This window comes from Lemur catta, chromosome 8, assembly GCF_020740605.2.
Source record: "Lemur catta isolate mLemCat1 chromosome 8, mLemCat1.pri, whole genome shotgun sequence".
In the NCBI taxonomy this organism is placed as follows: Eukaryota; Metazoa; Chordata; class Mammalia; order Primates; family Lemuridae; genus Lemur; species Lemur catta.
In genome coordinates this window covers 6,056,968-6,070,574 of record NC_059135.1, presented here as the reverse complement: position 1 = coordinate 6,070,574, position 13,607 = coordinate 6,056,968, and the positions used below count along the sequence as shown (strand labels likewise).

General features: G+C 36.3%; 1 protein-coding gene across 6 annotated transcripts in view; it reads right to left on the bottom strand.

Annotated features, from left to right (window-relative positions):
- USP40 (ubiquitin specific peptidase 40) overlaps window positions 1–13,607 on the bottom strand; it is an 83,495-nt gene that overhangs the window by 26,606 nt on the left and 43,282 nt on the right. For all 6 annotated transcript variants that reach the window (XR_006736934.1, XM_045559590.1, XM_045559592.1 and 3 more), the window contains 3 exons: window positions 10,033–10,086; window positions 9,208–9,296; window positions 7,868–7,954 (listed from right to left, as the gene is read on the bottom strand). Coding sequence is in view for 5 of the 6 variants with exons in the window: in XM_045559590.1 (XP_045415546.1) it covers window positions 7,868–7,954; window positions 9,208–9,296; window positions 10,033–10,086 (230 nt within the window). In the remaining variant the exon portion in view is untranslated. The remainder of the gene's footprint in view (window positions 1–7,867; window positions 7,955–9,207; window positions 9,297–10,032; window positions 10,087–13,607) is intronic.

The window sequence follows — 13,607 nt, the reverse complement described above, 5'->3', positions numbered from 1 at the left end:
AAAGAAAAACAAACAAAAACTGTTGGCCAAGAATACCATAGCCAGCAAAGCTGTCTTTCAGAAATGAAGGAGAAATGAAGACCTTCCCAGACAAGAAAAAGCTAAAGGAATTTATCACCACTAGACCAGCCTTACAAGAAATGCTTAAGGGAGTGCTACAACTGGAAACAAAAGGATGATAATTACTATCATAAAAACACATAAAAGCATAAAACTCACCAGTATAAATAAATTCATAATCATACTTAGATTTACATAGCACCATTACAGCACTGGAGTATTCTATCAATCCTCTAGTAGGAAGGTTTAAAGTCAAAACAGTCAAAAACAACAATAGCTACAATTAGTAGCTAAGTAACACACAACAGATAAAGATGTAAATTAAGGCAACAAAAATGTAAATTGTGGGGGAGAGGGAAAAAAGTTTAGTGTTTTTATGTGACAAAAGTTAAGCTATTAAATAGTCTATTATAACAAAAGTTAAGCTTAAAATAGTCTATTATAACCACAAAACTGTTTATGTTATTCCCACGGTAACCACAGAGAAAGAAATTACAACAGATACACAAACAAGAAAAAGAAAGAAAACAAAGCTTACCACCACAGAAGGCCACCAAACCACAGGAGTAAACAACAAGAGAGGAAGAAATGAACAAAGGATCTACAAAACAACCAGACAACAACAAACAAAATGGTAGGAGTAAGTCTTTTCCTATCAGTAATAACCTTGAATGTAAATGGGTTAAATTTGCCAATAAAAAGATATAGAGTGGCTGAATGGATAAAAAAAAAAGACCCAACTATATGTTGCCTAAAAGAGAATCATCTCACCATTAAAGACAGACAGACTGAAAGGATGAAAAAAATATTCCATGCAAATGGAAACCAAAAGTAGCCATATTTATATGAGATAAAATAGACTTTAAGTTAAAAATTATAAAAAGAGACAAAGAAGGTCATTATATAATGATAATGGGATCGATTAAACAAGAGTATATAACAATTATAAATATATATGTAACCAATACCAGAGCACCCAAATATATAGAGCAAATATTATTAGATCTAAAGGGAGAGAATGACTGCAATACAATAATGGAGGGTACTTTAACACCCCACTTTCAATAATGGACAGATCACTGAGATAGAAAACAAACAAAGAAACATTGGATTTAACTGCACCACAGATCAAATGGAGCACACTCCATCCAATAGGTGCAGGATACACATTCTTACCAACTGCACAGGCAACATCCTCCAGAATAGATCATACGTGAGGCCACAAAACCAGTCTTAACAAATTTAAGACAGAGATCATACCCAATATATTCTCTGACCACATCAGTATAAAACTAGAAATCAACAATGAGAAAAACTTCAAAAAAACATACAAATATATGGAAATTAAACAACCTAATCCTAAATAACCAACAGGGTCAATGAAGAAATTAAAAGGGAAATTTAAAAATTTCTTGGGACTAGAAGAATGGAAACATATCATACCAAAACCTATGGGATACAGAAAAAGCAGTTCTAAGAGGGACGTTCAGAACAGTAAATGCCACATCAAAAATGAAGAAAGATTTCCAATAAACAACCTAACCATGTGCCTCCAGGAACTAGAAAAACAAGAACAAACCAAATCCAAAAGTGGTAGAAGGAAGGAAATAATAAAGCTCACAGCAGAAATAAACAAAACAGGGGCTAAAAGAGCAATTCAGAACATCAACAAAGTTAGTTTTTTTAAAAGATGAACAAAATCGACAAACCTTTAGAGTAGAAAAAAAGAGAGAAGACTCAAGTAAATAAACTCAGAGATGAAAAAGCAGACATTACAGCTCATACCAAAGAAATATAAAGGATCACAGGAGGTTATTATGAACTATATGCCTACACATTAAAAAACAGAAGAAATGGGTAAATTCCTGGACGCATACAACCTACCAAGATTAAATTATAAAGAAACAGAAAATCTGAACAGAACAATAACGAGTAAGAAAATCGAATCAGTGATAAAAATTCTTCCATCAAAGAAATGTTCAGGACCTGAAGCTTCAATCCTGGATTCTACCAAACATTTAAAGAAGATGTAATACCAATTCTCCTCACACTATTCCAGAAAACTGAAGAAGAGGGAGTACTTCCAAACTCATTTTATGAGGGCAGCATTACCTTGGTTCTAAAACCACACATGAACACAACAAAAAAAGAAAACTACAGGTCAATAGCTGAAAGTTTTTCCTCTGAGATCAAGAACAAGACAAGTTCACCACTTCTGCTGTTCCTATTCAACATATTAATAGTACTGGTAGTGTTAGCCAGAGCAATTAGCAAGAGAACGAAATAAAAGGTATCCATCCTGGAAAGGAAGAAGTCAAATTGTCCTGGTTTGCAGACGGTATGATCTTATATATAGAAAACTCTAAAGATGTCACCAAAAACCTGTTAAGACTAATAAAACTCAGTAAAGTTGCAGGACAAAAAAATCAACATACAAAAATCAGTAGCATTTCTATGTGCTAACAATGAACTATCTGAAAAAGAAATCAAGAAAACAATTCCATTTAAAATAGCTACCAAAGACATAAGATACCTAGGAATAAACTTAACCAAAGAGGTGAAGGATCTACACTGAAAACTATACACTGATGAAAGAAATTGAAGAGGACACAAATAATGAAAAGATATAACCTATGTTCATGGATTGAAAAAATTAATATTGTTAAAACAGCTGTACTATCCAAAGCTATCTACAAATTTAATGCAATCCACATCAAAATACCAAGGACATTTTTCACAGAAATAGAAAAAACAATTCAAAATTCGTATGGAACCACAAAAGACTTCAAATAGCCAAGGCAATCCTAAGCAAAAAGAATAAAGCTGGAGGTTTCATGCTACCTGAGACTTCAAAATATACTACAAAGCTACAGTAACTAAAACAGCAAGGCCCTGGCATAAAAACAGACATACAGACCAATGCAACAGAATAGAGAGCCCAGAAATAAATTCACGTACTTACAATCAACTGATTTTCAAGGAATGTACCAAGAATACACACTGGGGAAAAGCTAAGTCTCTTCAACAAATGGTGCTAGGAAAATTACATATCCACATGCAGAAGAATGAGATTAGACCCCCTTGTTACCACTTAGCCAGGTTCATTTGACTGCTGCCCAAGAAGCCAATACGCGGAGTCAGCAGGTTTTATGGCAGAGAAAGTGTCTTTATTCTGCATAGCGCTAAGCAGGGAGATGGGAGAAATTTCTCAAATCTGTCTCCCTGAGAATTTGGAAGACAGGGTTTTTTTTTTTTTTTTTTTTTTTTTTTTGAGACAGAGTGTTGCTTTGTCGCCCTGGCTAGAATGAGGGCCATGGCATCAGCCTAGCTCACAGCAACCTCACACTCCTGGGCTTAAGCAATCCTACTGCCTCAGCCTCCGAGTAGCTGGGACTACAGGCATGCACCACCATGCCTGGCTAATTTTTTTTTTTATATATATATATATATTTTAGTTGGCCAGATAATTTCTTTCTATTTTTAGTAGAGACGGGGTCTCGCTCTTGCTCAGGCTGCTCTTGAACTCCTGAGCTCAAACTATCCACCCGCCTTGGCCTCCCAGAGTGCTAGGATTACAGGTGTGAGCCACCGCGCCTGGCCGAAGACAGGGTTTTTGAGGGTACTTTGATAGGCAAGGGATTAGGCAGTTAGGTTTGTTAATTGGGGCAAAATTATAGGATATAGAAATCATCTTCTTGTGTTGCTCTAGTCCCTGGGGTTGCAATTCTAGTTAAGTCAATTTCTTGGTATGGGCCGGTGGTCTGGGTGGGCCAGTTGATCCACTGGAATATGGGGCCTGGAATATATCTTAAAATCTATCTTTAGGTTTTGAAAAGGTGATATTAACCACAGAGAAAGTTAAGAACCTTTATTGACACCAGCTATGGGGAGAAGTTAAGAATCTTTATGGCCACTAGCTGCATGGCTCTGGAGTGGCAATTACAGGGGGACAGTTACTAATTATTATCATTATTTTTAGGTGGGCCCTTACCACAGTTCTCACCTTGTATCCCGTTATTGAAGGGTGGTTTCACCCTAATTTCCACTATATACAAAAATCAACTCAAAATGGATTGAAGACTTACATGTAAGACCTGAAACAATGAAACTACTAGAAGAAAACATAGGGGAAGTACTTTATGACATTGGGCTGGGCAAGAATTTTTAAAATAAGACCTCAAAAGTACAGGCAACAAAAGCAAATATAGACAAATGAGATTACATCAGACTAAAAAACTTTTGCACAACAAAGGAAACAACTAACAGAGTGAAGACACAACCTACAAAATGGGAAAAAATAATTTGTAAACTATATATCTGACAAAGGGTTAATATCCAGAATCTATAAGGAACTTAACAGCAAAAAAATAAACAACACAATTAAAAAATGGGCAAAAAACCTTACTAGACATTTCTCAAAAGAAGATATACAAATGGCTCTCAGGTACACGAAAAAAAACGCTCAACATCACTAATCATTAGGGAAATGCAAATCAAAAACTCAATGACATACCACTTTACTCAGTTAGAATGGCATTATCAAAAAGACAAAAGGAAACAAGCTTGGCAAGGTTGTGGTGAAAAGGGAACACTTACCACACACTGTGGGTGGGATCGTAAATTAGTACAGCCATGATGGAAAGCAGTATGGAGGTTCCTCAAAAAATTAAAACTAGAACTACCATATGATCCAGCACTCCCACTACTGAGTATATTTCCAAAGGAAATCAGTATGTCCAAGAGATGTCTGCACTTCCATGTTTACTGAAGCATTATTTACAATAGCCAAGATATGGAATCAACCTAAGTGTCAGACAACAACTGAGCGGGTAAAGAAAATGTGGTATATATACACAACAGAGTAGTGTTCAGCCATAAAAAAGAATAAAATCCTGTGACAACATGAATGAATGAACCTGGAGGACATCAAGTTAAGTGAAGTAAGCCAGATACAGAAAGACTACAGAAATACCACATGATCTCTCTCATATGTGGAATCTTCAACCAAAAAAAGAGAGTTGATATTTAGGATAGCAGTTACTGGAGACGGCAGAAGGGAGCCAGGAGGGGTGGATGAGGAGAGGTTAGTCGATGAGTACAAAGTGATAATTACATAGGAGGACTAGTTCTGGTGTTCTATTGCATTGGTAGGGTGATGACGGTTAACTGTTACAGCCTAGCTAGAAGAAAGGCTTTTGAATATTCTCACCCAAAAGGAATGTTAAATGCATGAGGTGATGGGTATGCTAAATATCCTGATTTGATCATTACAGAACATATATACGTACCAAAATACCAAATTGTACCTCATAAATGTATACAATTACAATGTCTCAATCAAAAAAAATTTTTTAAATAAAAATAAAGCGACAAATTTTGGATTTTAGATTTTCAGATTAGGGAAGCTCAACCTGTATTGCGGTGGCCAGTCTTATTTGTCAATAGTCCCACTCACTCCCCTGCCCTTGCCCCAGATTCTTTTGAAGCAAATGGCAGATATATCATTTCATTTGTAAATATTTAGTATGCATCTATAAAAGGATTCTTTGGAAAAAAAAAACCCTAAAATGATTGACATCTAAAAAAATTAGGAATTCCTTAATATCAACAAATATCCAATTAATATTCAAATTTCTATACATTCTCTTAAATTATTACTAAAGTTCTTTTGGCTTGAATTAAGGTCCAAATAAAGTTCACACATTGCAATTGGTTGCTATTAATATTTCTCTTAAGACTCTTTCGACATATAGGTTGCCCCTGGCACCTGTGATTTATCTGTTGAAGAAGAGTTTTCCAATCTGGATTTTGCAGACTGCAGACCTGTGGTGCATTTTACACGTTCTTATGTCTCCTGAATTTCTTATAAATTGGTAGTTAGACCTAGAGCTTAATCAGACTCAGGTCCAATTTTTTGCTTTTTTCAAGAATGGCATGCATATTGTTCTGAGCTTCTATCATGTCTGAGTGTTGTTCTTTTTTTGGGTTGTTAGCAGTCTTTTGAGGATCATTGCCTAGGTCCATTAATTTATTAGGAGTTGAGGCCAGGCGTGGTAACTCACACCTATAATCCTAGCACTCTGGGAGGATGAGGTGGGAGGATCGCTCAAGGTCAGGAGTTCAAGACCAGTCTGAGCAAGATTGAGACCCCCCCATTTCTACTAAAAACAGAAAGAAAACAACTAAAAATATATATAGAAAAAATTAGCCGGGCATGGTGGCGCATGCCTGTAGTCCCAGCTACTCGGGAGGCTGAGACAGAAGGATTGCTTGAGCCCAGGAGTTTGAGGTTGCTGTGAGCCAGGATGACACCACGGCACTCTAGCCAGGGCAACAGAACGAGACTCTGTCTCAAAAAAAAAAAAGGTGTATTAGGAGTTGAAAAATTGTGATGTTCTAGAATTCCTTATTCATTTATTAGCTGGAATATGTCTATAAGGAAAAACTTCTCATGCAAAGGAAAAACAGAATAAATGCTTGATTTTTTCCATTTATGGTTCCTAGCATCAGCTATAGGTAACCAATAAATATTTTCTTTTAGGATCATTATGAACTCATAGATTTTATGTATGTGTTTTAATTAATTGTAATTATTATTCTCACCGATGTTCAAATTATCTCATTTGACTAGTGGGCTCCTCAGTTTCTTTGATGATTCCAGTAGTCTTTGTTAGTAGCTTCACTGCTTTTTATGATGACAAAATGTTCCGGCCTTATCTTATATATTTCCTGACCCAGATATAAAACCAGCCACTATTCCAAGATGCCCTGGTTCCTTTTAGTAAAAAAAAAAAAGGTATTTAGCAACCATAATTTAGGTGCTAGGGGTGCTTGCTGCTACCAGGTTGGTTACTGTTTCTAAGCTATATCAGGAGACCAAGCTAGAAAAAAAATTTTTTTAAAGAAAAAATATATGCAGCTGGCCGGGCGCGGTGGCTCACGCCCGTAATCCTAGCACTCTGGGAGGCCAAGGCGGGTGGATCCCTCGTGGTCAGGAGTTCGAGACCAGCCTGAGCAAGAGTGAGACCCTGTCTCTACCAAAAAATAGAAAGAAATGATTTGGACAGCTAAAAATCTATATAGAAAAAAAAAATTAGCCAGGCATGGTGGCGCATGCCTGTAGTCCCAGCTACTCGGGAGGCTGAGGCAGTAGGATCGCTTAAGCCCAGGAGTTTGAGGTTGCTGTGAGCTAGGCTGATGCCACAGCAGTCACTCTAACCCAGGCAACAAAGCGAGACTCTGTCTCAAAAAAAAAAAAAAAATATATATATATATATATATACACACACACACATGTATATATATATATGCAGCTCCTTCAGACTCTTCTAATTCTTGAGTACAGGTTTTTATTTAACCACACTGATTTTACCTGTCTCTCTGTTTTCCAATACTGAAGCTCCTAGTTTTCAATAATAGCAACATAATTATGCATTTATATTATCATACACACTTATATATAGAAACATTCATACATGTGTTTATATATAAAGTAAATACTACAAAAATATGCCAAAATGTTAATATTGGTGGGATGAGGGATGATTTCATTTTTTAATTCATTTCTGCATATTCCAAATTTCTATAATAAATATTGATAATCAGAAAATTAAAAAATAGTAATCTTACTTAAAAATTCCAGTTGGTTCACCATTCTTCAAGCTTCCAAAACTATTCCTTTAGTGGGTACACATAATTCTTTGAAGTATATTATATAAACCCTAGCCTTAGAGCTCCAAATCCTACCATAGGATACCACTGCTCCCCATACCAAATACCCACAGCCCCTAAAAGTAAAATTACTCACATCTCTCACAGATACTGTTTCTTCTACTGTGATCTCCATCTCAGTACCAGGTTGAACATCACTCCCCATTGCAAAAAACAGGAACAGCTAAGATCAAGACAGAAGTATGAATGCAATTTAATCTGAATTTAAAAATTCAATAAATGTATTATTTACTTTCAAGAAAGTAAAAGTAAAGCCAAGGATCCATGAAACTTTAATAAAAATCTCAAAATATGTAAAAATAAGACCATGTTGAGTAATTTAATTTTACAGCTGAAACAATAATTTTGTCTACCTCCAAATGTAAAATGCTTCATCGTCGTTTTTTACTAATAAATCTCTCTCACATACACTATTTCTTCTCTGATCTCCATCTCTGTCTCAATCACTCCCTAAAGCAATTTTCAATTAATATACAGTTAAAATTAATTGTGTTTTTTCTCTGAGCCACTTGATTATGATTTTATTCTGCCTAGGGATTCCGTATAATTCCTGAGACCCCAAAGGAAAAATGTAAATTTAATCTCTTGTCAATTCAGTTCCTTATAGCCCTGCTTCTTCTAACTCAACATCACTTGTCATGTTTTCCTTCCTATCAGCTTCTTGCACTATTATTTGCTAGAGTTCACGGGAAAGCAAATTAAAAGCGAAGTAGTTGGAAAACTAATTAAGTGAATCCACAAATCATGGGAAACCTGATATGAGTCCAGATTACTCTGATACAGGGTATTAACAATAAGAATATCATTATGAATTTTATACTGAAATAAGTTGATTAACTAGGCAGGGCTTCTGGCAAGGTAACCTGACAATATTGAAAATGAACACTGATAAAGTCAAGGGGAAAGGGAAGCTGCCGGGAGACTATTATATTATTGCAGAGTCATTAAGTCCAAAATCAATATACTTTATTTCATTAAATCTAAAATGTTACTGTTAGATTCATTATTTTATGTACCACTAAAAAAGAAAAAAAAAACAGCATAGCTATAACTGCAGAATGCCACGACTATAAGATACAACCTAATCTCACAGATATTAAAATGTGAAGGAAAGAAGGTACATCTCAGAATTTATGCAATACAATGGTTGAAAGTGGTGGCACTCAACTTTAAAGATCCTTCTTAACAACAAAATTTTCACAGAAAAAGAACCTTATAAATATGGTTTGGCATAATATTTTATATTTAAACACAGAGAACCATAAAGATGTATTCCTAAAATAAAATTTATCATTTAAGGAAAAAAATTTTTAGAGAAAAATATTATTACTGGAGTGCTTATGGTACTAATTATAAAATTAAGACGTTCTGGTTATGGAAAGGTTGATTTTATTCTGACAGGTGAACTTATTTTACCTGAGAGGAAGTTGGTGCTTTTCCAAGACACAGGCCCAATGAACTCCCCATCTTCAATTCTGCTTCCTTCAAAGTATAACAGTCTGGCACTATAAAGAATTTTGATAACAGGATGAATGCTGTTAATTCCTACCTCTCTAAGCAAAATAATGAGCTAAAATCAGTCATTCTTTGAAAATAGAGAATATCAAGAAAGCACGCACTATAGTTATGCTTGATTTTCTATCTCTGTACTCTCATATTTATTCTTGTTCTCTGTACAATGCTAAGCAGAAGCTATGAAAGTTCTAGTTTCCTACTCAATAAAAACGACTTGTTCAAAGAGCTGCTGTTAATATGGACTAAAAGACAGATATTCTGAAGCGACCCATGAACGGTGGACTAGCTTCTTCCAAGTAGAGATTGTGATTACCATCAATAATTAGGCTTGTACATAACTAAATGAAGTCTAACAATAAGAGGTGTTACAGAGGTGAGAATCAAAGACTTTATTCCATAACTGGTATCATAATAAAATTAGCAAAACAAACAGAAAATCTTTGAAAATAAAGCTAGAAAAATATAATAAGAACAAAACCATGACTAACATGAGGATCAGATAATCAGAAAGATAGGTGTTTCATTTAGAAAACCAAAGTGTTTGTTTCTGGTTAAGGTTTTCTGTAACACATGAGTAAGACACCTGGATGGAAATACATCTATAAATCAGTTTCTTAAAAGTTATTTAAAGAATGTTAGGTATTGGAAGCCATTATTTAAAGCAGAAGTCTTAAGGAAGACGGGTATGAGTGTAGCCAGCTTCTGAAAGCTTCCAGAAAGACTTACCTGGGCAAAGCAGCTTCCCGTTTCTATCAATAGGTCTCAAACAGCTGTTCTCAGCTATGAATAAAAGGAAGCTGGTCAGGGCACCAAACAAAGAAAATGAAAGAGAGATACTCTATTGTGTTAATTAGCAAAAAAAGCTACAGTAAGCTAAAAAAAACAAAACAACAACAACAAAAAAAACCAGAAACAAAACAAAAACAAAAACCCCAACAACAACAACAACAAAAAAATACCCCCAAAACCAAGCACAGGCCCTCTTTGCTCTTTGCACAGTAGTGCAAGACTGTAAATATATAAGCTGAAACTGCAAAGAAATCTTAATGGAAAAAATTACAATTGTTCCATGAGTTTTAAAAATTTTTGTCAAAACATTTAAAACTGTTACACACGTATTGGGAAAAGAAAAAAATAGTAAAGCTAATATTTACATTGTAATTTTTTTTTTTTTTTTTGAGACAGTCTCGCTCTGTTGCCCAGGCTAGAGTGAGTGCCGTGGCATCAGCCTAGCTCACAGCAACCTCAAACTCCTGGGCTTAAGCGATCCTACTGCCTCAGCCTCCCGAGTAGCTGGGACTACAGGCATGCGCCACCATGCCCGGCTAATTTTTTCTATATATATTTAGTTGTCCATATAATTTCTTTCTATTTTTAGTAGAGACGGGGTCTCGCTCTTGCTCAGGCTGGTCTCGAACTCCTGAGCTCAAACTATCCACCCGCCTCGGCCTCCCAAGTGCTAGGATTACAAGCGTGAGCCACCGTGCCCAGCCTACATTGTAATTTAAAACACTAGAAACTTTGAGAATTAAAATGCTTTCTTTGTAAAACACATATGAAGAGTAGTTTAAACAGGCCTTGCTTTCTTCTCGTTGTACAGCTTTTTCCTATCCCCTGGCAAACTGTCATACTTCTTTGTAAGTTTGGATCAGCTTCCAATAATTTACATTTTGTGTGTTCAATGTCATGAAATATTTTTGAGAGCTCCTTTAATGTGAAGTTTCTACCAGCATCACTTCTGCTGGGATGTCTTCATCCTTTTCATCACCACTTTCCTCACTTATGTTGGTAAGTTCACCTTCATCAAATTCCTCAGCTGCATATCTAGAGTCTCTCAAGTGACAACAGTGTCAACAATTCCACAAGCAGCTGCTATTTTTATAATTCCATACATCTTTGTTTCTTTGTGCACCTTCCTCTTGGTTGGCCAATTCTCTGTTTCAATTATCCATTCTGGTAAACTGGCATGTGGGTTCATTGCTTGGAGAAAAGGAGGCAACACAACTGCATGCTTTGCTGTCTGTGCAGTGAGCTGCATATGCAGTGACCAGCCACCAGCAGACTTGAAAGAAGTGAGGTGCCTGGTCACTGCTCATGGTGCACATCTGTTATCTATGTGGTCATCTGTGCACTGCAGCTAGCAGCCAAGTGGGTACTTTATTCAGTTACTCATGGTTAACATGGTTACTGAAATTTGAACCATGTTGCTGGGGGACCGATGTTATATAATTAAACCATGGTAACTAAACCTTGTGCATATCAGAATGCATGTCTTTAAAATATGTTGGCTGATTTTATGCTTATTAAATGGATTAGGGCCAGCATGCACTATTTTTGAGCATGTAGATTCCTACTTTGTGGGAAGAAGCACACATTTTTAGTTCAAACAGAATTCTTGCAAAGTAGGACATAAATTAAGGGGTAGAGAGGGAGGGAGGATTGAGCTTTCTGAACTGGCAAGAATGTCATAGGCCTTAGAAGTTCTAATTTTATTAGATCATAAAAGAATCTCTTTTTGCTACTTCTGAGTTCAATATCTTATACTATGGTAATATGAAGCTAGCATATAATTCTAATGTAAATTTCTTGTCAACTGGAAGAGTTTATGAAAAGAGTTCCCCAACTTAAAAGGTGCTTTATAAATGCTGTCTCCTTAAAATCTTTGCACCTTCATTCAACAGGCACTTACTGTGTATCTTCTGTGCCAGGCACTGTCTAGAAACTGGCAATACAGCAGTAAGCAAAGCAGTGTGGACCTGGCCCTCACAGATCCTTGTCTAATGGGGGAGGCAGATGTTAATGACACAAATAAAAAGGCAGTTACAGTGCTAAGTGCTATGAAGGAAAAGTACAGGGTGTAAAGAGACTACAACATAGAGATTAACTGGGATTGCATGGTCACGGGTCAAAGGAGAAGTAACATTTCAGCTGAGACAAATGAACAACTGAAGTTAATGGATAAAGAGTGAAGGGAAGTTGGGCACGGTGGCTCACATCTGTAATCCTAGCACTTTGGGAGGCTGAGGCAGAAGGATTGCTTGAAGCCAGGAGTTTGAGACCAGCCTGGGTAACATAGCGAGTGAGACTCCATTTCTACAAAAAATAAAAAAATTAGTCAGGCATGGTGGTACACGCCTGTAGTCCCAGCTATGTAGGAGGCTGAGGCAGGAGGATTGCTTGAGTCTAGAAGTTGGTGGCAGTAAGCAATGATGATGCCACTGTACTCTAGTCTGTGCAAGAGTGGAACCCTGTCTCAAAAAAAAGAGTGAAAGGAGAGAGTTCACAGCACTAAGTCTCAGAGCTTGTGCACTGAGAAACTCACAGAAGTCAGCATGGGAAGTGTGTTGTGAACAAGCAGAAAAGTGGATCTCATTGAGGTTACAGGTATAGAGGGGTTAGATTATGCAGGTTCTTGTAGGCTAGGTTAGGGAATCAGCCTAAATGCAATGGAAAAGCACTGAAGGGTTTTGAGTAGAGGAGTGACAGGATCACATGTACTGAAGATAACTTGCTACATGAAGAATGGTTTGGAGGAGAGCCAGAGCAGCAGAAAGGAGACCAATTACAGGGGAAGACAGTGAACCACTCATTATTAATAAACCATAGGCTTTTAATGAATTTTATTGAGTTATAACTTACTTGTAATAAAAGACATTCAGTTCATAGAGTTTGACAAATAAAAACACCTGGAAACCAATAGCAAACAGATAGAATTTGCATCACCCACTAAAACTCCTGTGCCACTTTGTAGTTACTCCCTTACCCTTCAATCTTGATCTGCCTCCTGTAACTACAGCTGAGATTTTCTTTTTCTGAAATTTTGTATGAATGGCATCACACAGTATGTGCTCTCTTTGCATCTACTTTCTTTCACTTGGCATAATGACTCTGAGATTCATCCATGTTTTGCTTGTGGTGGGACTAGCAGTTCATTGCTTTTCAGTGGTGAACAGTATCTATTGTTTGGATACACCACAATTTTCTCACCCATTTTACCTGCTCATGGACATCTGGATTGTTTCCAGTTTTGGGTTATGAACATTTATGTCTTTATAAGGGCATATGTTTTAACTTTAGTAAATATTTAGAAGTAGAACTGGTAAGTGAATGTTTAAATTTGTAAGAAACAATCTAACTTTTCTGAGGTGACTACTATTTTATAATCCCATCAGCAATATATGGGAGTTCCTGTTGTTCCATAACTTCACTAGTACTTGGTTTTGTCAGTATTTTAAATTTTAACTGTTCCATTGGGTGCACGGCAGTGTGTAATTATAGTTTTAATTTGATGGCTAATGATA